The 24,496-nt window shown below is 53.0% G+C and overlaps 1 protein-coding gene across 1 annotated transcript in view; it reads left to right on the top strand.

The window, feature by feature from the left end:
* Positions 1–2,022: 2,022 nt before the first annotated feature.
* The window catches only part of NFASC (neurofascin), a 74,009-nt gene continuing 51,535 nt past the window's right edge, over positions 2,023–24,496 (top strand). Inside the window, 7 exon segments of the mRNA XM_066335904.1 lie at positions 2,023–2,101; positions 2,104–2,307; positions 18,239–18,427; positions 19,625–19,730; positions 19,882–20,078; positions 20,499–20,621; positions 23,005–23,175. Coding sequence (XP_066192001.1) covers positions 2,023–2,101; positions 2,104–2,307; positions 18,239–18,427; positions 19,625–19,730; positions 19,882–20,078; positions 20,499–20,621; positions 23,005–23,175 — 1,069 coding nt within the window.

Here is a 24,496-nt window from a genome sequence, read left to right as displayed (position 1 = left end):
GGGATGGGTCACCTCTGTGGGGTCACCCGGGGGACAGTGACACCGGGGCCACCAGTGACAGCAGTGTGTGTTTGCAGTGCCACCAGTGCCGTCAGTGCCACCAGTGTGTGCCAGCAGTGCCACCGGCGCCAGCAGTGCCACCAGTGCCATCAGTGCCATCAGTGCCACCAGTGTGTGTCAGCAGTGCCACCAGTGCCATCAGTGTCAGCAGTGTCACCAGTGCCACCAGAGCCATCAGTGTCAGCAGTGTCATCAGTGTCATCATTGCTACCAGTGCCATCAGTGTCATCAGTGCCAGCAGTGTGTGTCAGCAGTGCCACCAGTGCCACCAGTGCCATCAGTACCATCAGTGTCATCAGTGTCGTCAGTGCCAGCAGTGCCAGCAGTGCCACCAGTGTCATCAGTGCCACCAGTGCCACCAGTGTCACCAGTGCCACCAGAGCCACCAGAGCCATCAGTGTCATCAGTGCCATCAGTGTCATCAGTGTCATCATTGCTACCAGTGCCATCAGTGCCACCAGTGCCATCAGTGTCATCAGTGCCAACAGTGCCAGCAGTGCCACCAGAGCCATCAGTGTCAGCAGTGTCATCAGTGTCAGCAGTGTCATCAGTGTCATCATTGCTACCAGTGCCATCAGTGTCATCAGTGCCAGCAGTGTGTGTCAGCAGTGCCACCAGTGCCACCAGAGCCATCAGTGTCATCAGTGCCACCAGTGACAGCAGTGCCATCAGTGTCATCAGTGCCACCAGTGCCATCAGTGCCAGCAGCGTCATCAGTGTCATCATTGCTACCAGTGCCATCAGTGTCATCAGTGCCAGCAGTGTGTGTCAGCAGTGCCACCAGTGCCACCAGAGCCATCAGTGTCATCAGTGCCACCAGTGACAGCAGTGCCATCAGTGCCACCAGAGCCACCAGTGCCATCAGTGCCAGCAGCGTCATCAGTGTCATCGGTGTCGTCAGTGTCATCAGTGCCACCAGTGCCACCAGTGCCAGCAGTGCCATCAGTGGCACCAGTGTGTGTCATCAGTGCCAGCAGTGTCATCAGTGCCACCAGTGCCATCAATGCTGTGAGTGCCACTGGTGCCAGCAGCACCGTCAGTGTCATCAGCACCACCTTTGGCACCGGTGCCATCAGTGCCACTAGTGCCATCAGTGTCACCGGTGCCACCAGTGCCACCAGTTCTGGCAGTGCCACCGGTGCCAGCAGCACCATCAGTGCCATCAGTGTCATCAGTGCCACCGGTGTCACTGGTGCCACCAGTACCAGCAGTGCCAGCAGCTGCTGTCGCAGCCCGAGCCGAGCGGTGTCACTCGCGCTCCCCAGGGGACATTCCTTGTGGGGACACAGAACCCCCGGGGCGCCCCTCGGCCCTACCCAAACCCGTCTCTTCTTCCCCAAAATTCTCCCTTCTGTCCGCGGATTGGCTGGGGGCTTCGGGAGGGTTCAGCTCCTCATCCTGCGGGGGTTCCCCGCCCCCTCGGGGTGCCCCAAACCCGTCCTCTCCTTGCCCAAAATCCGCCTTTCTGTCCCCAGATCGCGCCTTCAGCCTCGCGCGGGCTCAGCGCCTGCGGCTGCTCATTAAGGGCGCCGCTAATGAGCTCCTCCCCCTGCTCATCCCCCTCCCCTCCAGCCCGTGCCTTCCTCCCTCCTTTCCCTGCCTCCTCCTCCTCCTCCTCCTGCTGCTGCTGCTGCCGCTGCCGGGGCGCGCTCGCTCTCCGCCCGCTCGGGAGCGCGCAGTGCGGCGCGGCCGCGCCCGGGAGCGCGCAGTGCGGCGCACGGAGCCCGCACCGAGCCCCGGCTGCGGCCGCCTCAGCTCCGGCGGGTAAGGACACGGCGGGATCGGGATGCGGGAAAAGCTCTCGGGGGATGCTCGGGGCGGATTTGGGCATCGGCGCATCCTCAGCGCGGATTTGGGGAGTTGAACCTGCTCCGTGACATCCCCCCCCCAAAAAAATAATCAGGCGGGTTTTGCTGTCAGGACCCCGGGGAGGGGAGGGGTGGGGGGAGCTGGGGGCATGTGATGGGATTTTGGCTCTTACGTCACGGCTCCGTGTCCCTGCGTGTGACAAAACCCCGCGGTGGCAGTGCGGGGGCACGGGGACCGGGTGGGGACCTTGGGAGGGGGGTGACAGCGCAACTTTGGGGGGGGCACCATCGCTCCGAGAGGGGAGGACGCGCCTCGTTCTTCCCCTCCGGAAGAGCATCCTGGGCCGGGGGAAAAAAAAAAATAAAAAATCCATCGGGAAGGAAAAGAAAAACGCACCTGGTTTGGGATGCGGAGCCGGGAAGCGCCGGGCCCCGAGCGGTGAGTGGCGGCGGCGGGATCCGCATCCTCCCGCATCATCCCGGGGATCGATCGTTCCCTCACCGGGATCAGGAGCCGGGAAAGTGCTGATTCATTGGGATCCCCGCTCCTCCGGGCGCTCCCGCTGCTCCCACGGCGGGGAAAAGCTCGGGGATGAGGATGAGGAGGCCGTGGGAGCGCTGGGGCCTGGAGAGGAGAGGGATTGTTGGGATGGAGAGGGGTCCTCCTCCCTTCTCCATGGCCTCGGCTGCTCCTTGGAGGACAGGGAGCAGGGAAAACGCCTTCCATCCCTGGGAGGCCTCGGGGAACGGCACCGACAGGAGTTTTGGGGTGGGAAAACCGAGGTTTTATCCCGAAAAAAAAAAATCCCATCCCTGCTAAAAAAACCGGGAAGGGCCGGCGCGTCTTGGCTCGGATGGGTTTTGCTTTTTCCCCCCTTTTGGAACGCTGCCTGTGGGTTCCTCCCTCAAGGTCAGGTCCTTGGGGTGGCTCCGGAGCTGTCCCCAAAGTCACCCCGGGGTGTTCCCGGCCGGCTCCCGGCTGAGGGACAGCGCCGAGGGCCGGGTTGGGGATGCTGGAATTGCGGGAATTGCGGGAAAAGCTGGAATTGTGACATGCCCAGCAGAGGCCCGGCTGCTTTAAGATGGATCCTGTGACGCCGTGATGTGTGTCCGGGGTGCTCCTGGCAGCTGCCGAGGACAAAAGCAGGAATCCTGTGACTTTTTTCCAGGGATGCTGACTCCTTTCTTTCCACCCCGTGCTCCTGGAAAAAAACCTCCCCCTCTCTCTTTGGCAGCCACCGAGGGGCCGCTTTGTTCCGAGAAAACTTCGCTCTCCCTCCCAAAAGAAAACTCAAATTTGGCAATTTTTATTCTGCTCGATTTCTGGTTTTGATTTTGTCATTTCCCGGCGCTGGGCCGGGCCTTGGGTGCTTTTCCCGATTTTTTTTTTTTTTTCTTTCCCCCTGGTGTGGTTGTAACGTGAATCCAACATAAATAATGCATGGAAAAGCGCTCAGCTGACAGGGGGAAGTTGTTGGGTTGGAAAAGCGACTTTGTTTACAGGACCTGGGCCTGGCTTTGTGTTAATTCTGGGTTTAACAAAGCTCCATCCTCATCCTGAAGGGTTTGGTTTAAACCCGGTTTGATCCAATCATCCCCTCTCCCAGCTGATGATTAAATGGGGAGCTTCCCAAATTTTCTGGATTAATTAATCCAAAATTTCCGTATTAATTGATAAGGATTAAAGGGGGAACATCCCAAATTTTCCAGGTTGATCGATAAGGATTTGTTTTCACTCTTTGTTTTCGTGTTTTTCTCATTCTCTCTGGGGGGTTTTAGGGGATAAAATCCCCCCAAATTCCACTGGAAAAGCTCTGCCACAAAAGGTCCCAAACCCGGGTGAAAATATTGAATAATAACAGGGATATGAGGATTTTCCCCCCTTGTTTTTGCTCCTGGCAGGTGGTTGGAATACTCAGAGTGGGATACTCATGGGATACTCCTGGGTGTAGAGGGGTTGTACAGATCTCAGGGATCAGCAGGGTTGGGATCAGGTGGGAATCAGAGAGTGAGTCTGGATCCACCTGGGAATGGGAATGGGAATAGAAATGGGAATCTGGGAGTGGAAATGGGAAACTGGAAATGGGAATGGGAATGAAAATGGGAATCTGGGAGTGGGAATTGGAATAGGAATGGGGAATGAGAAACTGGGAGTGGGAATGGGAAGCTGTGAATGAGAATGGGAATCTGGGAATGCCATCCCAGTAAGCTCTTGCTGATTCCCAAGCTTTTGAGGAAAGGGAAGCACACGGACAGCAGCAAAAGGGATCTTTGTTGCTGCTTCCTTTGTTGGGAAAAGGGGGAATAAACGGGTTTAAGGAAGTTTCACTTCCCACCGGAGCCGTCCATAATCCCAGTGCTCCACCCCAGGTGGGGTCACCTTGGGAAAAGGGATTTTCTAGAGGGATCCTGGCCCTGGATTGTATCCTTCCTCTGTCCATGCTGCCTGCTCAGCCCTGCTGAGAAAAATGGGGAAGTTCTGGGGTTCTCCAAGGAAATATTCCCTGGGCAAAGACCGGGTTTATCCAGGAATACAGAAATTATCAGGAATGTGGAGTTTATGGGATTCTCCAAGGAAATATTCCCTATTTAAAAAGCAATTTTATCCAGAAACACAGAAATGAGTGGAATGTGGCAGTTCTGGGATGCTCCGAGGAAAAATTTCCTGGATAAAGATGAGTTTTATCCAGAAATACAGAAATTAGCAGGAATGGGGCAGTTTCTGGGGTGCTCCAAGGAAAAATTCCCTGGATAAAGAGCAGGGGAGCTCACCTGAGCAAGCAGAGCTTGGAAAGGGAACTCAGAGCTTTGGAATTTGCTGGTTCCATCTGGAGCTTCGGGATTTTTCAGCTCAATCCTGCCCTTGCTCCAAGGGAAAAGTTTGGGATTTGTTTGAGAAATCTGGGAGAAAGGAGCAGCCACATTCCCAGACAGCTCCTGAAGCTCTGATTTAATCTGGGAGCGCTCAGCAGGAATTTCTGGATTTTTTTTCCACGTGGGAGTGGATTTTCTGTGGGGTTGTAATTTACTCGTCTGAGCAGCAGCACCAACCTTCCAAATGCCATCAGAAGTTCATTTCCGGGGAGGAAAACCTGGAAGTTCAGGCAGAATTTCTTCCTTTCTTTGCTTTCTGGGAGCTTTTTGAGTGGATGAAAAGCAGCTGGATGGGGAGGATTCAAACCCGTTGAGGAAATAAAAAAAATCAGATTTTATTTGTATTTAAACAGCAAAATTTATGAAGAGATTCCTAAAAAAAAAAAAACTAAGGAAAAAACCTCTGGCCCTTCCCTTTATTCCTCGGGTTTCGTTTGCCCTTCCCAAAGTATTCCTGAAACCCGCCAGGATCCACCCAGGGCTCGGATTCCGTTACGGTTTTGTCAGATCTCGTCAGGGAGGTCTGGATTCCTTCCTGCCCTGGAGGGAATTCCTTTCCAACCTCATTTCCCTCATTTTCCGTGTCGTTGGATGACTTCTGCTCCAGCTTTTCCATTTCCCCACCCTCTTCCCGAAGCCCCTTCGTTCCTTTGCAGGCTCTCCGGGATAATTATGGTGTAATTCCAGGGATTCCAGCTCGGAATGAACTTGCTGGAAGTTGAAACGTTCCCTAATCCCCATTTCCCCTCCTCCCTTTTTCTTTTTTTTTCCCCCTTTAATCCCGAGCTGAAAGAAACCGGGCTGGGTTATTATGGATTAAAAAAGAGGAGGATTTATCCCTGGGTTTATCGGGATCACCATTCCCACTTAATGAGATTGGAGGAGTGGTATTATTCACGGAAAAAAAAAACCCCAAAAAACAAAAAAAAATCAGGATGAGTTTGGGTGGACAAAAATCCCAGACGCCTCCTGAGGTTCCTTTGGATCTCATCCCGGTATTTTGAGATCCAGCCCTTTCTTTCCTCAGGGATGCAGCTGAGAGGGAGCACCCAAAGGGCACAGGAGAGAGGGAATAATGGAGATTTATCCCTCCAAAAGGAAAATTTGGGATTTTTTTTTCCTGGCATTCCTTTGACTAAAGCAGAGGGTTGGTGCATTCCCAGGTTTTTTTTTCCAGTGGAGCATCCAAAGGCAAGAGGGAGCTTTGCACAATCCAGGTTTGGGAAGAGCTGATAAATCCCTGTCCTGGATTCTGGGCTGCTCCTTCCCCACCTCTGGAAGCAAACCTGGATCCTGGCAGGGAGTGGGAAACCAGGAGCACAGCCCCCGGGGTTGGAGCAAGGTGAGGCCGGAGGTTCATTGGAATTCCTGGCAGCTTTTCCGCCACTTTCCGCCTCCTTGGCAGCGGAATTTTGCTCCTTTTCCCAGGGACGGTCGGAGTCCGATCCCGCAGCTCTGTCAGCCTGAATCCCAAATTCTTCCTGAAATCTCCTGGCACGGACAGGCCGGGCTGGCGGCTCCGGTGGGAGCTGGGAAGGCGGGAATGTTCTCCTTGGATCTGTGGAAAACACACAGAAAAATTTCTATTTTTGTCCCTGCTGAACCGTTCCCTTTTCCTGGTTATCCAAAGGATCTCCGAGTTAAAAAGATTCCATTTTTTCCCTGCTGAATTGCTACCTTTTCCTGGTTATCCCAAAGATCCCCGAGTTCTAAGAGCTGCGGAATCACGGAATAATTTGGGTTGGAAAATTAAATCTCATCCCATTCCATGGACAGAGAATTTCACTTCCCCTATCCCAGACTGCTCCAAGCTGGCCTTGGAGACTTCCAGGGATGAGGCAGCCAGGAGTTCTCTGGAATTCCTGGGAATGCCGGGGCCGGGAGTGTCCGTGGGTGGGAAAAGAATCCTCTTGGCTCCGGCCGCTCTCCAGGGTGCTGAAGCCCCTCCTGAGAATTTGGGAACTCCCAGAGTTCCCATCTCGCTATTCGCGCTCGAATCCAGGATAAAAAGGAAATCAGGGATAGATTGGAATAACAGAATTCAGGGAATGTGGGAATTCCCCCTTTTTCCATCTCCAGGGTGTTTTATTTTTTTTTTCGAGCTGTAGTTTGGATTCCATGTGGTCTCCACAGTTTAGGAGAGGTTTTAAACCCCAACCTGGGTAAATCCCGGCCCAGCTGGGCGTTTAACCCCCTCCTGGGGTAATTCCAGCTGGAATTGCTTGTGGATCCAGGTGCCCCCCGGGATTTTTTGGAGCAGGGACCAAGATCCGTTCCCTCTTTGTGTGGCTTTGGGGAATTTTTTCCTCCTGGACAAATCTCGTCCACTCATCCTTGTAGGGGAATCTTTTATTGGATATTCCTGGCAGGGTTTTTTTTTTATATTCCCGGCAGTTTTTTTTTATATTCTCGGCAGTGTTAATTGGATATTCCTGGCAGGTTTTGGTGGATATTCTGAGCAGGTTTTGGTGGATATCCAGAGCATTTTTTATTTAATATTCCCAGTGTTTTTTATTGGATATCCCCAATAGTTTTTTGGTGGAAATTTGAAACAAGTTTTGTTGGACATTCAGAACAGGTTCTTTGGATACTCCCAGCAGGGTTTTTTTCCAGGTGTTCCTGGAAGTTCTGTTTGGATATTCCCAGTAGTTTTTATTGGATATTCCCAGCAGGTTTTATTGGGTATTCCCCCAATCTGTGAGCAGGGAAAGAATCCCAGACTTCCCCCGGGTAAAGATCAGCCATTCCCAGAGGCCCTTCCTGATCTCATAGGCCCTTCCCAATCCCACAGGCCCTTTCCTTGGGTTTTGTTTGCCCTTCCCAAAATATTCCCTCAGAATAAACCCGCCAGGATCCATCCAGGGCTCAGATTCCCTTCCAGTTTTTGTCAGATCTCGTCAGGCAGGTCTGGATTTCTTCCTGCCCCGGAGGAAATTCCTTTCCAACCTCATTTCCCTCATTCTCCATGTTGTTGGACAACTTCTGCTCCAGCTTATCCCTGTCTTCCCGAAGTCCCTCCATCCCTCTCCAGGACTGTGGATGTAAATCCACTCTGGATTCAGACACAGCCCCGTCTGTGGAGTCGGGATCCCTCCCGATCCCATTCCATGTGGGATAAAGGCCCCTCTGTGGGGCTGGAGCCGATGGAGTGCAGGGCCCAGGGGACACTCCTGTCCCTGCTGTCACCTCGGGGCTGTCACATTCCTGACATCTGCCTTCGACATTCCCAGCAGACCCGGCCACAAAGGCTCCTTGTCGGGGTCTCCTTTGGGATGGGGCTGAGGCAATCCCAGCTGGGAGCGGGAGGAGGGGAGGGACAGGACGGGGCTTTGTGTCCCCTGCACGTGCCGGGACACTGGGGACCTCCTCTGGGGACACTGGGGACCACCCCTGGGGACACTGGGGACCACCCCTGGGGACACTGGGGACTTCCACTGGGGACACTGGGGGCCTCCTCTGGGGACACTGGGGACCTCCCCTGGGGACCTCCTCTGGGGACACTGGGGGACCTTCCCTGGGGACACTCAGGGACCTCCACTGGGGACCTCTGCTGGGGACACTCAGGGGCCTTCCCTGGGGATACTGGGAGACCTCTGCTAGGGACACTGGGGGACCTATCCTGGGGACACTGGGGGACCTACCCTGGGGACCTCCTCTGGGGACACTGGGGACCTCCACTGGGGACACTGGGGACCCCCCCGGAGATCTTCTCTGGGGACACTCGGGGACCTCCTCTGGGGACACTTGGGATAGGCTGAGGATGCTGGGAATGGGCAGTCTGGAGAAAGGAATGTTGTGTGTGGATATCGGGATCCGGTTTGTGTGGGGATATCGAGATTTGGTTTTTGTGGAGACTTTGGGGTTCTGCTGCGTGGAAACCTTGGGATTTTATTTGTGTGGAGACCTCAGGATTTGATTTATGTGAAGACATCAAGATTTGACTTGTGTTGAGGATATTTGGATTTGGTTTTTGTGGGGATATGGGGATTCGGTTTTTGTGGAGACTTCAGGATTCAGTTTGTGTGGAAATCTCGGGATTTGATTTATGTGAAGACATCGAGATTTGACTTGTGTGGAGATACTGAGATTAATTTTGTGTGGAAACCTCAGGATGTGAAGGAGTCACAAGGAAAGAAAAGGGAATCTGCAGGAGGAATTGGGGTGACAGGACAAGGGGATGAATTCAGGCTGAAAAAAGGGAGATTTGGGTGGGATTTTGGGAAGGAATCTTTCCCTGTGAGGGTGGGAAGGCCCTGGGATGGAATTCCCAGAGAATCCATGGCTGGCCCATCCCTGGAAGTGTCCCAGGAGCCACCAGGGATAGTGGGATGTGTCTCTGTGGTGGCCCTGGGGGATCTTTAATCCCCCCCCCCCACCCCAACATTCCATGATCCCACGATCCCCCCTCAAATCCCCTCAGCAAATGGATAACCCCATTTCCTTCTTCCCCTCTATCTGGAAAACTTCAATTCTAACAAAAAACACCCTAAATCCCAAACTTCCTGCCAAAATTCCCAGAAATCAGAATTCCCAGAAAAGCTGGAATTGGGCTGAATTCATCCACCTGTTTTTTTTTTTTTTTTTACACCCAACACCAGAACTGCACGTTTCAGAGGACGAATTTCTCCCGAATGTCCTTCAAAAACCTGATTTTTGCACAGCCCAGGCTGCCATTTCCTGCTGACAGCTCCGGGATCCAGCTGCCAGTGCTCCCCAGGGATTGATTCCCGGCCATCCCAGCAGCTGGGACCAGCCTGGGGATTTTTGGTTGACCTCGTCTGAATGGCTCCGGCCCCGGTGACAGCTGCCAGGCTGAGCTGGCCCCGGCCCAGGACAGCAGGCTGCTCCCAAATGTTTGATTCCAGGGATTTCTGCTCCTTTGTCTCCCTTTTCCAGCCTTTGTGGACAGGCCTGGGCTGGGGATGGGGGTGGGAATGATTCCTGGCTGAGCTGGGGGGAATTTGGGTTTTTTTAAGCATTCCTGGCAGGATTTAGACCCAAATCTTGGATTTGGGATGGAGGTGGGACTGGACACTTCCCGGGAATTCCCATCTGTGGATGGTTCTCAGAATTCCTCTTCCAAAGCAGAGGAAAGTGAAAACCAGGGATATCCAGCGATGAAACCCCCCAGGAAGCAAAACCAACCCCTCGTTCCCGAGGGAAGAGCAGCTCCCGCCCCATTGTCCGGTGGGAAGGGCCGGGATTGATCCCAAACAGCTGCTGGGACGTGGGAGGGCAGATGGCACAATTATGTCTGGGATGAGATGGGCAGGGTGGGATCTGGGATACCATTCCCTGCAAACCTCAGCTGGGAGAGGCTGCAGAGGGGATTTGGGAAGTTTTGGGATCCTTTTCCCTGGAAATCTGAGCTGGGAGAGGCTGCAGAGGGGATTTGGGAGGTTTTGGGATCCCCTTTTCACTGAAGGAAGGGCTTTTTTGAGATTTAGGGATCCTCTTCCCTGTAAACCCGAGCCAGGAAAAGCCATACAGGGGTTTGGGAAATTTTAGGATCCCTTTCCCACTAAACCAGAGCTGGGAAAAAAGCTGCAGAGGGGTTTTGGGAATTTTAAGATCTTATTCCCATCAATCTGATCTGAGAGAGGCTTTGGAGGGGCTGGAAAATACCCAGGTGCAATCCTGGGCAGGTGGATGTGCCGATACCAAAAATTGTGCTGATCCCAAATTGTGCCCATCCCAAATCGTGCCACCCTCCTATTTCTGCTCCCAATCTGTGCCACAGCCAGGGTTGTCCTCGGGATGGGGCTCCAGAGGCCGTAAAACCCCCCAGGATTTGGGGTTGGAGCTGCTCAGGGATAATTTTGGAGGAGAGGGAAGAGTGGGAACAGTGCCCTGGGGTGGAGCTGAACCCTCTGATCCAGCGGTGTGGATTCACCCCGGCTCTTCCATATCCTTGGGATCTCACCCCAAAATCCCTCATCTCGGGGGAATTTTTTTGGGGGGGAAAATGTTCCAAAGGGTCCCCCTGGCAGCCAGGGGAGAGGTGTGGGATGTGGTTTTATCAGGGAAAGATGAAATGGGAATGCTGGAAGAAGAGGAGCGGGATGTTCGAGGTGCGCTGAAGTGATAATTGTGATTTCTGAAGTGTTAATTGGGATTTCTGGAGGGTTTTTTGGGGATTCAGCCTTGAGCGCTCATCAGGAAGATTCTTCCCTTTATCCACCTTTGTTCTTCCCTTTATTCTCTCTCGTTCTTCCCTTTTCTCCGCTTCGTTCTTCCCTTTATTCTCACCCAGGATAAATTCCTGGGGACATCTCCAGGGTCAGGAGGAATTCCTGAGGACATCTCCAGGGTCAGGAGGAATTCCTGGGGATGTCTCCACTCTCCAGGGAAGATCCTGGGGCCGCCACCAGGAGATGTCCCACAGCTCCAGCTCCACAGATCCAGACCCAAACCCGGGAAATCGGGAAGCTGAGGTTCCTCCAGGCAGGATTTCCTGGCTCTGGGCACTGGGAAATCCCAAAATCCTTTTGAAAGTCCAGCCCAGCACTGGGCAGAGCGATCTGGCAGGGTCTGGGAGGTGCCACCGTGGCCACCTTTGGGAATTCTTTTTTCCTTCCTCCTCCTCCTCCTCCTCTCCTTGGGAAATCATGGAATGACCAGAACCTCCAGATCCTCTCCGACATCCCATTTTTTCTTTTGGTGTCCCCATGGAATGTTCCAGGAGCTGCTTTAGGGAGTAAAATTTAAATCCTGCCTCTCTTTCATGTTCCCTTCCCGAGGGGCTGGAGCGGTTTTTAATTCCAGCGGATTTAAGGAAAACCGGGATAAGGAACAAATCCAGAGGATTTGATGGTTACAGACCCCGAGCTTTGCTCCTCTCACTGTCCCACTCTTCTTCTCCCTCCTGGCTCCATTCTGATTTTCCAGAAATTGGAAATTCTCTGTCTGGAAATCTCTCTGCTGTGTCCCTCTGGGCATCGCCCAATCCCAGAAAATCCGGGATCAGCCAGGCTGGAATTATCCCGACGGGTTTATTGAGGCTCAGAGTGAAACCAAAAGGGTTTGTGATGAGGGAAGGGGATTCTGGAGATGGACGGAACTGGGATGGGATTCAGGGAAGTGCCAAAACCTCGGGAGCGGCTCCTGGGAGCTCTGAGTTCCCAGTAAAATGGGAATTTTGGTGCTGGAGATAAGAACATCCCCCTTTGTGCGGCGTTAATTCCGTATTGGGATGAGGGAGCTGGGAAAAGGGGAATTTTCGCTCCCAAATCTCCAGGTTTGGATACACCCGGAGCCGGGAAAAATGGGAATTCTTGGAGGGCACCTCGGGATGCAGCAAAATGGGAATTCTTTCCCCAAAAATTGTCCCCAGAGCTGGAGCCGCCACTGGGGCACCTCCTCCTCCCAGCCTTCCCTAATCCCAACTGTTTAATCGGGAAAATGGGAATTGCATATTAATGAGATGCTAATGAAGGCGCGGATGGGGCATTCCTCATTTAAAGCAACAAAGCGGAGTTTTGTTTTTAAATCGGGTTTGTGGCCTCTGGGCCAGTCCTGATCTCCCTCTGCCCTCGGCTGGGAGATTCCCGTTTTTCTTCTCAGGGAATTCTCTCCCAAAGTTCCTGCGCCGCCCTCCAGGGAAATCCCGGCCACCTCAGCACCTTCCAACAGTTATCCCAACAAAGATTCCTCTCCTCACTCCCTCATTTCCTATCTGTTCCTGAATTTCTGATACTCAGCTAGGCCCGGCCTGGATTTTTAATTTTAATTTTAATTCTAATTTTATTTTTAATTTTAATTTTAATTCTAATATTTATTCTAATTCTGATTTTAATTCTAGTTTTTATTCTAATTCTGATTCTAATTTTAATTTAATTTTAAATTTTTTTCAGTTCAATTCCCTCTTTTCCCTGGCAGTGGTTGGCTCTTTCCCAGCTGAGAGGGCGGACAGTTTTTATTCGGAATAAAGAGAGAAAAGTCACTTTTTATTTGGGATAAACACAGGGAAGACACTTTTTCTTTGGGAGAGAGAGAGAGGGAGAACCTCAACCTTTGAGCATTGGAGAGGGAAAACTTTGCTGGATGTGGGGATGGAAAGGGAAGTGATTCCCTGCCCTTGGAATGAGCTGTGAGGAGGTGGAGAATTCCTGCAAATCCCTGGATTTGAGGCACTTCGAGGCGCCGCCGCTTTTTGCAGAGTCCCAAAACCCAACAAATTCCAAGCTGGGAATATCGACGGGATACTCAGACATCCCCCTCTGGGAATTCTCAGCGGTGACGGGGCGATGTCTCCGCTCCAAAGGGAACAAAAGGGAGGGAAGCTGCATCTGGGGACACAAAACGTTGTCACCGCCTCCCCTGGTGGCGCTGGGGACACGGGGACAGGCCCGGGCTGGCACTGGGACACGGGCGGGGCACCGAGTGGCAGCTCCATTGTTCCCGTGGGGGGAAAAAAAAAAGCAGGAAAAGGGAGAAAGGAAAGGATGGAGAAAATCTGGATTAGGGATCCGGGTTGTGGAGGCTCGAGGGATTCTCCTGGATGAAGGAGTTGGGATAACCCAGATGGTTGTGGGGAGGGCAGGTTTCCCTGTCTTTCCCAGGATAATGTGGGAAAAATCTTGGAATGTGTTTTTTGGGGCAGGTCGTGCCCAGATCCTGCTCCTGAGGTGGGATCCTTCCTCCTCTCCTGAATTTTTCATGGAAAACCTTCTCGGTGTTTTACTAAAGTTGGATTCCAGCTCCAATTCCGATGGGCAGAATTCAAGGAATTTGCTGATCCAACCCCTCATTCCCAATCCCTGCTCTTTGTTTCCCTCAAGCTCCGGGGTTTTAATGGATTTTCACGCTTTTTCCATTGAATATTCCCAGCAGGAAACTTCGGTGGATGGGAGATGAGGTGGGAGGAGCCAAATATTGAAATTTCCCTTTCCTTTGTGGTTTTTTTCTCCCCTCGATTTTAAACTCCGCGATTTTCCTGTAGATTTTCCCTCCTGCTTCCAGCGGTGTCAGCAAGGGGAGGTTTGTGTTCCCAGAGATTTTCAGGACACAAATTCCACATCTCCCAGGGATTTGGGGAAGTTTCAGTAGATAAAAACCCTCAATCCACACCCCGCCCCCCCCATCCTTTTTCCAAGGAAAACCTGAATTCCAATTTAGGGTTTTAATCCCCCCCACCCCCAAATCCCTTTTCTTTTTATGGAATTTTTTAACCACGGCATCCCCGGGCTCCCTCCTGAGCTGGGCTTGTGCCAGCTTCATTATCCCAGAGCCAAAAAGCTTCTCCCAATTAATTTATTCCCATTCCAAAGGCAGATGGAGAGGTGGCGACACCGGGGTTTGATGATTGAGTGACAAAGGGTGACAATTCCAAGGAGAGTGACGGGAAAAGTTGTGAGAAATGCCAGGGAATGGTGAGAAAAAGCAGGGAATGGCGGGAAATAGCATGGAAGGGTGTTGCCCTCCTCATTCTCAGCTCCAGGGAATGAATAAATTTGGGATTTTATCGTATTCCTGCGGGGAAATGCCCTGGAGGGCTGTCACAGTTGCTGGGGAAAGAAGTGGGAATGGGATCAGCAAACCCTGCCAGGAATGACGGGGCACGCCTGGAGCGTCAACTTCGGGTCACCGGCTGTGGGTTTTTTTGGGAATGAACTTCCAGGGAAGTGTCCAAGGCCAGGTCAGATCCCACTGCGATCAGTCAGTTCCCACTGGGATAAATCGGTTCCTGCTGGGATAAATCAGTTCCTGCTGGGATAAACTGGTTCCCACTGGGATTGATCAGTTCCCACTGGGATAAATCAGTTCCCACTGGGCTCAGCTGTGCCTGATGCCCTTGGCAGGAGGGAGATCCAGGTCTGGGATCCAAGGATGGGCTCAGGATCTGCTGTTCCTGTGTCCAAGGGATCCTCTCACACACAGCAGAGGAATTCCGAGCGTCCCAACTCCCCAGAGTGGATTTTCCCCTGGGAACAGCCGTCCCTGGCACGGACCAGCTGTGGGCTGTGTCCAATAGAGAAGGGAATTCCGGCCAAACCCTGTCCCAGCTCCCTCTGATTGGAGAAATGCGGAATTTTCCTCTCTCTGAGCATTGCATCCATCATTTTATTCACAAAACCGTGGAATATCCTGAGTGGGATATTCTGGAGACCCCCAAAATCCCACAGCTCCTCCAAACATTCCCATCCTGGGAGAAGGTCAAGCTCCAGAATATCCTCTGGCAGCAGGAGCGGAGGTGGGAGCCGGGAAGCTTTTCCAGAGGCTCCGGATCCATCCCAGAGTGTTTTTTCCACCTGATTTACCCTTGGCTGATCCCAGGGACAGATGTCACCAGGGAGGGGTGGCCTGGGGACACTGTGGGGACAGGCAGGGCCCATGTCCCCCTGTGCCACCAGCTCCCTGGGTTTTCTGGGAGCAGCGTGGGATGGGTGGCCCTGGAAAGGAGGTGACAACGGCACAGTGTCACCTCCACCTGCCCTGAGCTGCCGGGGGGGCTGGGATGGGATTTTCCAGGATGGGATTTGCTGCTCCATCAGGAATGGGATGAGGAGTGTCCCTGAGTCACCACCCTGCAGATCCTTTGGGATTTTCTATGGGATTCCTGGAAAAACGGTGCTGGAGCAGCCTCAGCGTCCGGTGAGGGGACACAGGGATGGTTCTGGGTGGCACTAAACTTTTCCCTTTCCCACCTGGATTTTCCCTTTTCAATCCCCATTTTCTGCCTCACTTCTTTTCCTTGTTCCTCCCAAACCGATCTCATCCTGATTCGGAATGCCAAACGATCCTGTCCTGCCTTTGTGATCGTTTCCTTCCTTCTTCCTGTGGATTTTTGCCCTGGAAATTCCAGCAATTGCTTGGAATGATTTCTTATGGGTGTTGTGGGGTTGTGCCAATCCATGGAATTCCGGGATGGTTTGCGATGAAGGGAGATTAAAGCCCATCCCATTCTACTTCCCACAGTCCCAAATTACTCTGGCCTGGCCTTGGACACTGCTGGGGTGGGACAGCCTTGGGAATTCCTTCCCAGCCCCTTCCCACCATCCCAGGATGGAATTCATTCCCAAAATCCCATCTAATTCTTTCCGGTAGATCCCATTCCCTGTGTCCTGTCCCTCCATCCCTTATCCCACATCCCTCTCCAGCTCTCCTCGAGCCCTTTTAAGCTCTGAGCTCTCCTTGGATCCTTCCCTTCTCCAGCTGGACATTCCCAGCTCTCCCAGCCTGGCTCCAAACTGGGAATCACATCCACGGGTGATTTTTAAATCCCATTATCCCAAACCCAGCGGGATTTTCTGCCGGGGGCAAAGCTGCTCCAGTGCTCCTCAATCAGCTCTAACGGAGCAATAAACGGAGCTGCTGGAATGTTCCCTGGGAGCAGCAATTCCCCAAGTTTTACTGTTCCTCCTGCAGCCGTAAATCGGGATAAATCAGGGAAAACTGGGATAAAAATCCAGCTGCTGCAGGGACCATCCTGCTGGTCCTAATGAGCTGATTAAATCCAATTCCTCACTGTTTAATTTTATTGAATTCCAAGCCCAGATTCCCTTTGCTTCCCATTTCCTGCTCTGGCAGCTGGGGGTGTTTTCCAGGAGTGGGATGTGCAGGGAAGGGATTTTTCCCATTGTCATCCCCCCAAAAAATAAATCTCATTTTATGAAATGGGAATAAATGAATTCCAGCCCTTCCTCAGAGGGGTTTGTGCGCCCAGTGGGATCAGGGAACATTCCAGGTGCTGCTGTTTGTAGGGATTTTGGGAATTCTGACAACCAGGTGACTTTGGGCCAAACCCTCTAGAGGGGGATTCGTGTGCTGGTTGGGATATCCCTGGGAATTTCTGCAGGAAGAGGAGCTGTTTCCACGGATTGTCCATTTCAGATCCTGGAGGGAGAAAAGAGGGAATTCCATGGAATTCTGAGGAATTCTCAGCCTGGTCCTGCTGGTGAAGGACCACCCCTTCCCCTTTCCATCACTCCCTTTGGGATGCAGGGATGAGCCTGAAGGATTTTTCCTGCTTTTTACGCCACCCTCAAATCCTTTCTCTACACTAAAAAAAAAAAAAAAATGGGAAAAACGCTGATTTTTTTAGGAAAAAGCTTCTCCTCTGCCATTTCGCCCCCCCCAGCTCGGAATGTGCCTGGTCCCTGCGGCAGCTCCAGCCTCTGTGGCACGGGGAGAATTCCCCGTTCCCAGCGGGAGCAGCCGGGACAATGCGGGGCTGTGTTCCCCCAGCACCCACCTACACGCGCAGGAATTGTTCCCGTGGATTGTTCCCAGGGATTGTTCCCAGGGATTGTTCCCTCTGCCCACATCTGCTCCGGACAAAGGAGCCCTGGAGGAGCCTGGAGGAGCCTGGAGGAGCCTGGCATTTTCCAGGGGATGAATTCCCTCTGTGGTTTTCCTTGCTCCCGGCCAGCGCCGCTCCGTGCAATCTCATGGATCGTCCTGGATCAGCCAGCCGGGGCTGAATTCCCACAGGATTCTGCCCACAGCTTCGGGCCGGGGATTCTGTGCCACTTTTGCAGCTCAGAAATTGTCTGGAGTTTTGGTTTTTTCCTGATATTACTGGGTTTTTGCAGCCCCACTGCAGTGGGGGCTACAGGGATTTCCCTGGAATTGTCCAATGCCAGGTTGGAGCCACCTGGGATAGGGGAAGGGGTCCCTGCCCTTGGGATGAGCTTTAAATTCCCTTCCCAACCCAAACCATTCCAGGATTCTGTGATCTTCCATCAGAGCTTGGGCTCGGCCCTTTTATTTTCCTGTATTTACAAATATCCCCCAGGAATCTGTGCCAGGAAATTCCTCCTTCCCTCTCAGCCGTTCCCCACCCCCAAATCCAAGGAAAACAAAAAATATTCCTCACTTTTCAGGCCCAAACTGCTCCTGTTTGGACCTTTTTTAACCCCCACTGCCTCCCTCCCCTAAAACAGCCGTGCTTGAAATGGATTTAAGGCTTTTTGTTCTCCTTTTGGGAATCTGCGTTTGTTATGGGAGGGATAAAAGGTGTCTGGGTGGAAAATGGGATCCTGGATGGGAATGGGATTGTTTGGAGAGCAGTTGGGAAAGGTCCCAATCCTAGAATTCTGCTGGATCAGTGCCAGGATTTTTGGGACAGCAGCAGGGAGGCTCCAGACCCCTGAGCTCATCCTGATGCCCTGAAGGATCAGATATTCCTCAATATTTTTTATGGATAAAATACAATTATTGATTTTTTTTTAAACAGCAAATCCACCTTTTTATTCCATTCCGTGGGCTCCATTTGGATCCCACCGGCGCCAGGAATTTTCTCCTCGTCCCTGGGCACTCACTCCAGGACCAGAGCCCAAACCACCCCATAAATCCTTCCAGCAGGACAATCCCAGGCTCAGGAGAGCTGTTCCCACGTGTTCCCCAAATCCTGGACACCATTCCTGGCCCCGCTCCCACCCTTTTTTGGGAACGCCGCGTTCCTGAAGTTTCCAAAGGGAAAGGAAACGCCAGGATTGGCTCAGTGATGTGACTTTGGGGCTGTTTTTTTGTTTTTTGTTTTTTTTTTTTTCCAGCTGAGGATCCCTCTGCACGTGCCACCCCAAGGGACACCCCAAAGTCACCCCAAGGGACACCCCAAGGTCCTGAGGCCACCCAGGGGAGCTCCAAGATGATCCCGAGGAGATTCCAGGTCACCTGCGCCAGAATTGCCTTTGTCCTCTGCCTCCAGCGCCTCATCAGTGCCATCGAGGTGCCCCTGGACTGTGAGTTTGGGATTTATCCTCTCCACTTCCTTCCCAAAAATGCCACACTGGGATGGGGAGGAGGTGGGAACATCTCTGGTGGATTTTCTCCTCCACATTTATGTTTTCTTCTCCACATTTGGGTTTTCTCCTCTGCATTTGGATTTTCTTCTCCACATTTGGGTTCTCTCCTCCACAACTGAGTTTTCCTCTCCACGTTTGGATTTTCTCCTCACAACTGGAAGGAAAAGGGTTTCTGTGTAGGGTTTCCAAGGCCTGCAAAAACTCCCTGGATTTGTTTTCTGGCTGTGCTGGGAACGGGGCTGCTCCTGAATTAACCTCCTGTCTTTTTCCCCTCTATGCTTTTCCTTTGGGAATAACAGCAAATATCCAGAGCCAATGTAAGTGTTCCCTCCCCTCTGGGTGGCCGTGTCCTTGTCCCCAAAACTGCTCTGGGGTCCCTGAGCAGGGGCTGGTGGTGGCTGTGGTGGCACAAGGGGAACTTTTCAGCCACTTTTCCCACACATCCAGGATGGGAAAGGCATGGAAAGGCTGGAGCAGCTTGGGAAGGGTTCCCAGCTCTCGATGCTGTCCCCACAGCAGGAGCCAGGATGTGTTTGCCATGGAAAAGTTGTTCCTGCAGGGTTTGGATTTGGAGAGGGGCAGGAATTCCCTCCTGGCCCTGATGAGTTGGGAGTATCCCTGGATCTCAGGGGATGAGGAAACAGCCTTGGATCTTCATCCCAGGAGATGGGATCTGCAGTTTGGAGATCAGGGCAGGGTCCTATTCCGGCCATGGGGTTCCTGTGTCCCTTTTTCCATCCCTGCCCTCCTGAATTCCAGGTCTGAGCTCCTTTGGGGCCATCCTGGGGGGTTGGAGCCTCTTCCTTGCACTGGGAATGTGTCAGGATCCCTGGGCCTGCCCCTTCTGAGCTGCAGATCCAGGATGAATTCCGATTGGATTCATCCTGTAGGAACAGGAGGCTGGAACTCGGACCTTCCCTAATGAGACCAAGGCACAGAGAGGGAATTGGGGTTTTTTGGTACCTAAAGGGAATCTGGGCACTGTGATGAATCCAGGGAATTCACAGGAATTTCCTCAAGATTCAAACTCCACACACCCAGCAGGGGGAAGGAGCTGAGGTCCCAGCAGGAATTGCTGTGGGATGGCACAGAGGGATCTCCCCCGGCTCCTCACGCGTTTCCCTTTCCTCGCAGTGCCGCAGCCCCCCACCATCACCAAGCAATCCATCAAGGATTACATCGTGGATCCCAGGGACAACATCTTCATCGAATGCGAAGCCAAAGGCAATCCCACTCCCATGTGAGTGCATTCCCAGCCCTGATCCCGCTGTCCCTCAGAGCCTCTCCCGCTGTTCCAGCCTCCCTCCCCATCCCATCCCACCGTTGGCACAGCACAGGTAAGGACCTCCCGGGGGAATGATTCCAAACCCAGCTTTTCCTTGCCATTCCAGCTTCTCCTGGACGAGGAACGGGAAGTTCTTCAATGTGGCCAAGGATCCCAAAGTGTCCATGAGGAGGAGGTCGGGGACTTTGGTCATCGACTTCCACAGCGGGGGCCGGCCCGACGACTACGAGGGCGAGTACCAGTGCTTCGCCAGGAACGACTACGGCACGGCCCTCTCCAGCAAAATCCACCTCCAGGTTTCCAGTGAGTGATTCCCGGGAAGCAGAGCAGGACCACGGGAGGTTTGGGGGGAAATGTCCAGAGCTCAAACGGCTCCAGGTGTGTCCAGGTGTGTCCCAGAGACAGGAGAGGAGTGGGGCTGTGGCTGGAGGTGACAGGGAATTGCTTGGGATGGAAATGATGAGTTTGAGGGTGTGGAATTGAGGATATGAATTTAAGGATATGGATTTTAGGGTATGGAACTGAGGATGTGGAGTAGAAGACATGAATTTAAGAGTGTGGATTTCAGGGATAGGTTTGGGGGATGGATTTCAGGGGATGAATTCCAGGGAGTTTTGCACGTGCCCAGACGAATTTCAGCCTGAATCCAGGCTGGATCCAGCAGGAATCACTCTGCAGGAATCCTTCCCACCTTTCCTCACTTTCCTTTCCTTTCTCTGGCAGAGTCTCCGCTGTGGCCCAAGGAAAAGGTGGATGTGATCGAGGTGGATGAGGGGGCCCCGCTGAGCCTGCAGTGCAATCCCCCACCCGGCCTCCCCGAGCCTGTCATCTTCTGGATGAGCAGCTGTGAGTTGGGAACACCTTTCCCACCGGGAATTCTGGGAATGGTGTCGCCATTGCCTCTGGGGTTTAAAATAACCATGGGTGGGACTGTTGCTGATAGTTTCAGGTTGGTTCTGTTAGTTTAGTGTTGTTTCTGCTAGATTCAGGTAATTTCTATTAGTTTAGGGCACTTTTGGCTACTTTATCATGGTTGGCCCTGATAGTTTAGGGTTGTTTCTGCTCAGTTAGGGTTGTTTCTGCTAGTTTAGGATCATGGCTGCTAGTTTAGGGTCATTACTGTTATTTTAGGGTGTTTTTCCTGCTACCGTAGGACATTTCCTCCTAGTTTAGGGTTATAACCCATAATTCAGGGTGCTCTCTGCTAATTCAGGGTAGTTTCGGTTAGTTTAGGGTCCTTCCTCCTACTTTAGGCTCACTGCTGGGACGTCAGTCTGGGTCTGCTGTTAGAGCCTGTTGGGACCTGCAGTCACAGTCCAGCTGGGTAAAAACCTGTAGTCAAAACCTGCACACTAATCCCTGCAGTCACAGTCTCACCAATCCCTGCAGTCACAGTCTCACCAATCCCTGCAGTCACAGTGTCACCCCAATCCCTGCAGTCACAGTGTCACCCCAATCCCTGCAGTCACAGTCTCACCAATCCCTGCAGTCACAGTCACCCCAATCCCTGCAGTCACAGTCTCACCAATCCCTGCAGTCACAGTGTCACCCCAATCCCTGCAGTCACAGTGTCACCAATCCCTGCAGTCACAGTCACTCCAATCCCCGCAGTCACAGTGTCACCCCAATCCCTGCAGTCACAGTGTCACCCCAATCCCTGCAGTCACAGTGTCACCCCAATCCCTGCAGTCACAGTGTCACCCCAATCCCTGCAGTCACAGTCTCACCAATCCCTGCAGTCACAGTCACCCCCAATCCCTGCAGTCACAGTCTCACCAATCCCTGCAGTCACAGTGTCACCCCAATCCCTGCAGTCACAGTGTCACCAATCCCTGCAGTCACAGTCACTCCAATCCCCGCAGTCACAGTGTCACCCCAATCCCTGCAGCCACAGTCACCCCAATCCCTGCAGTCACAGTGTCACCCCAATCCCTGCAGTCACAGTGTCACCCCAATCCCTGCAGTCACAGTCTCACCCCAATCCCTGCAGTCACAGTCTCACCCCAATCCCTGCAGTCACAGTCACACCAATCCCTGCAGTCACAGTGTCACCAATCCCTGCAGTCACAGTGTCACCCCAATCCCTGCAGTCACAGTCACACCAATCCCTGCAGTGTCACCCCAATCCCTGCAGTCACAGTGTCACCCCAATGCCTGCAGTCACAGTGTCACCCCAATCCCTGCAGTCACAGTCACACCAATCCCTGCAGTGTCACCCCAATCCCTGCAGTCACAGTGTCACCCCAATCCCTGCAGCCACAGTCACCCCAATCCCTGCAGTCACAGTGTCACCCCAATCCCTGCAGTCACAGTGTCACCCCAATCCCTGCAGTCACAGTCTCACCCCAATCCCTGCAGTCACAGTCTCACCCCAATCCCTGCAGTCACAGTCACACCAATCCCTGCAGTCACAGTGTCACCAATCCCTGCAGTCACAGTGTCACCCCAATCCCTGCAGTCACAGTCACACCAATCCCTGCAGTGTCACCCCAATCCCTGCAGTCACAGTGTCACCCCAATGCCTGCAGTCACAGTGTCACCCCAATCCCTGCAGTCACAGTCACACCAATCCCTGCAGTGTCACCCCAATCCCTGCAGTCACAGTGTCACCCCAATGCCTGCAGTCACAGTGTCACCCCAATGCCTGCAGTCACAGTGTCACCCCAATCCCCGCAGTCACAGTGTCACCCCAATCCCCACAGTCACAGTCTCACCCCAATCCCTGCAGTCACAGTGTCACACCCCAATCCCCACAGTCACAGTGTCACCCCAATGCCTGCAGTCACAGTGTCACCCCAATGCCTGCAGTCACAGTGTCACCCCAATCCCTGCAGTCACAGTGTCACCAATCCCCGCAGTCAGAGCTCAGCAGGCAATAACCAGCAGTCAGAAGCTGCAAACCCGTGGCAGGAGCTGCTGCAGGCAGAGGCAGGGGATGGTTGGGGTCAGGATGGCTGAGCTGTGAAGAGGAATAAACCAGGACCCTTTTCCTGCTGGGATCAATGAGTACTCTGTGTCCAGCTTGTTTCTGCCCTCTAACAAGAAGGTACAACAAAACCTGCTGCCACACCTTCCTACCCTGTGGTCAGAGCTGAGTGACACCGAATGTGAGGCCCAGAGCTGCGCCCCTGGGCAGCACAGAATGGTGAAAGTTAAAACTTAAGCCATCACCATCACCTCCGTGATTCCCCTCCTCCGTAAATCCCGAATTCCCGCCGTTCTCCTGCAGCCATGGAGCCCATCCCGCAGGACAAGCGCGTGTCCCAGGGGCAGAACGGGGACCTCTACTTCTCCAACGTGCTGGCGCAGGACGCGCTGACCGACTACAGCTGCAACGCCCGCTTCCACTTCACCCACACCATCCAGCAGAAGAACCCCTACACCCTCAAGGTCAAAACCAGTAAGTGGATCACTGAGGGGACCAGTCTGGGCTCTATCCCATCGGGTTTTCCATCCAGGAATCCAGCAAGGGAAGAGTGGCTCCCATGGTTTGGTTAGGGAGGGGTATGGATGGGTTTGGGGTGGGTGTGGAGGGAGGGGTTGTGGCTTCGTGGGTTTTAGGGTTCCACAGGTGGTTTGGAGTAGGAATTTCCCATTCCGGGTGTTTGGGAGTGTTTTGCAGATGGGGCATTCCCACCATCTCCTGGGAAATGCAGGAATTGCCGATTCCGCGCGTTTGGGATAAAAACGGGGAATGTTTTGACGGCGATGTGGCATTCTCGCTGTGTGCAGGGAACTGTAAAATATCCAGAGGTATCTTGGAGTGGGAATCACCCAATCCCCACACTGGGATAACACTGGGGGTGTTTCAGCCCAGCTGGGGCATTCCCACCATCTCCAGGGAAACCCAGGAATCACCAATTCCGTGTGTTTGGGATAAATTACAGAGTTTTGACACATCTGGGGTATTCCTACTGTCTCCAGGGAAATATCCAGAGGTGATCAGGTGCAGGAATCACCAATTCCATGTGTCTGAGATAAGCTGGAGAGTGTTTCCATAGCAGCAGGGAAATTCATCTCCAGGGAAGTGTAAAATATCCTGGAAAATATCCAAGTGAGGTAACTTGGAGCAGGAATCACCAATTCCATGCCTTTGGGATAAAACTGGGTGTGTTTCCGCATTCCCAATGCATCCAGGGAAATGTGAAATATCCAGGGATCGTTCCCTGCTTTGGTGGAATTTGCCGTGGTTTGCTCCAGGGGATTGGATGTGGAAAAATGAGTGTGAAATGTGGCTGTGGATATTCCTGGGCCTCCTTTGCTCTGGGAGGTGCCTCTGGAATCTGGTGGAAGCCTCTGGAATCTGGTGGGACACTCGGGATGGGTGTCCCCGGGTGTCCTCACTGAGCACTGATGAGGGGACATGAGGGGCTCCTCCAGGGCAGGTTTCCTCCAGGAATGAGAATTCCTCCAGGAAAATGAATTCCTGGTGCGCTGGGGTGACTCTGGAAGAGGGAATGGGGCCAGTTTGAGGGACACAAGGACCCTGAGATGTCACAGGGCCTCGAGGTGACAAAATCCTCGATGAACATCAACCATCACTGGATAGGAGCTTCCACCCATTCCCAGCATTCCCAGAAAAATCCAGCTGGGAGGTGCTGGCTGGGTTTTTTTGGGAAGCACCAGGCGCTCCTGAATGCTGGTGGGAGGAATTTAATTCGATTTCCCGGCAGCTTGAATGAACAGGGATGTGACAAAAGGGGGACCTGGGAGTGACGAGT

The sequence above is a fragment of the Sylvia atricapilla genome, chromosome 25 (genome assembly GCF_009819655.1).
Source record: "Sylvia atricapilla isolate bSylAtr1 chromosome 25, bSylAtr1.pri, whole genome shotgun sequence".
NCBI classification, from domain to species: Eukaryota; Metazoa; Chordata; class Aves; order Passeriformes; family Sylviidae; genus Sylvia; species Sylvia atricapilla.
Note: the sequence above shows the minus strand (reverse complement) of the source record. Positions and strands in the feature narration are given on the sequence as shown.